The sequence below is a fragment of the Myotis brandtii genome, unplaced genomic scaffold (assembly GCF_000412655.1).
Source record: "Myotis brandtii unplaced genomic scaffold, ASM41265v1 C42381596, whole genome shotgun sequence".
Classification (NCBI taxonomy): Eukaryota; Metazoa; Chordata; class Mammalia; order Chiroptera; family Vespertilionidae; genus Myotis; species Myotis brandtii.
The window spans coordinates 1-1,386 of NW_005323252.1; the positions used below are offsets into that span (position 1 = coordinate 1).

At 65.5% G+C, this 1,386-nt stretch overlaps 1 protein-coding gene across 1 annotated transcript; it reads left to right on the plus strand.

Moving 5' to 3' along the window:
* Positions 1-4: 4 nt before the first annotated feature.
* On the plus strand, positions 5-1,380 carry LOC102241993 (kelch-like protein 25; the record flags this gene model as incomplete). The annotated part of the gene is made up of 1 exon (XM_005852967.2): positions 5-1,380. A coding segment is annotated over one exon (933 nt), but the record flags the coding sequence as incomplete, so codon positions are not given.
* Positions 1,381-1,386: the final 6 nt, after the last annotated feature.

Consider the following 1,386-nt stretch of genomic DNA (forward strand, 5'->3'; position numbering starts at 1 on the left):
GAACGACGGGGTGGTGACCAGCCCCTGCGCCCGGCCGCGCAAGGCGGGCCACACGCTGCTCATCCTGGGCGGCCAGACCTTCATGTGCGACAAGGTCTACCAGGTGGACCACAAGGCAAAGGAGATCATCCCCAAGGCCGACCTGCCCAGCCCCCGGAAGGAGTTCAGCGCCTCGGCCATCGGCTGCAAGGTCTACGTGACGGGGGGCAGGGGCTCCGAGAACGGGGTGTCCAAGGACGTGTGGGTGTACGACACGGTCCACGAAGAGTGGTCCAAGGCGGCCCCCATGCTGATCGCCCGCTTCGGCCACGGCTCGGCCGAGCTGGAGAACTGCCTGTACGTGGTGGGCGGACACACGTCCCTGGCGGGCGTCTTCCCCGCCTCCCCGTCCGTGTCCCTGAAGCAGGTGGAGAAGTACGACCCCGGGGCTAACAAGTGGAGCATGGTGTCGCCGCTGCGGGACGGCGTGAGCAACGCGGCGGTGGTGAGTGCCAAGCTGAAGCTCTTCGTGTTCGGGGGGACCAGCATCCACCGGGACATGGTGTCCAAAGTCCAGTGCTACGACCCCGCGGAGAACCGCTGGACCATCAAGGCGGAGTGCCCCCAGCCCTGGCGGTACACGGCCGCGGCCGTGCTGGGCAGCCAGATCTTCATCATGGGCGGCGACACGGAGTTCACGGCCGCCTCCGCCTACCGCTTCGACTGCGAGACCAACCAGTGGACGCGGATCGGGGACATGACCGCCAAGCGCATGTCCTGCCACGCCCTGGCCTCGGGCAACAAGCTCTACGTGGTGGGCGGCTACTTCGGGACGCAGCGGTGTAAGACCCTGGACTGCTACGACCCCACGGCGGACACGTGGAGCTGCATCACCACCGTGCCCTACTCGCTCATCCCCACGGCCTTCGTCAGCACCTGGAAGCACCTGCCTGCCTGAGGGGCCCCTGCGAGCCAGGTGAGCCCCGGCTCGGGCCTGTCCCGCTCTGGGAGGGGCAGCAGGTGACGGAGAGTGGAGGGGTGGTTCTGGGACCCTTTACCAGAGCCAACGCCTTCCTTGCAGCTGACCTCGAGCAAAGCAGGTGACCCCTCTGCAGGGTGGGGTACAGCCTTAGGCTGGGGGGGCGTTCCCAGACATGGCTGCCTATCAGAACCGCCAGGCTCTTCTGACAATTCTGCACGGAGTCTAGGCCACTCTGCCAAGTCCGAGGGCACACTCTCTGAGCTACAGTGTCCTCGCTTCTGACTCCAGCTGCGGTCTAGGGGCTTCCCAGAATGCACTGAGGCTGTCTGTTCACGGTTATGTCTTATTACAGGGAAAGGGTGTAGATTAAGATCAGCCACGGCCAGAGGTACACAGGGGCGGGGCGGTCAGAGCACACAGCATCC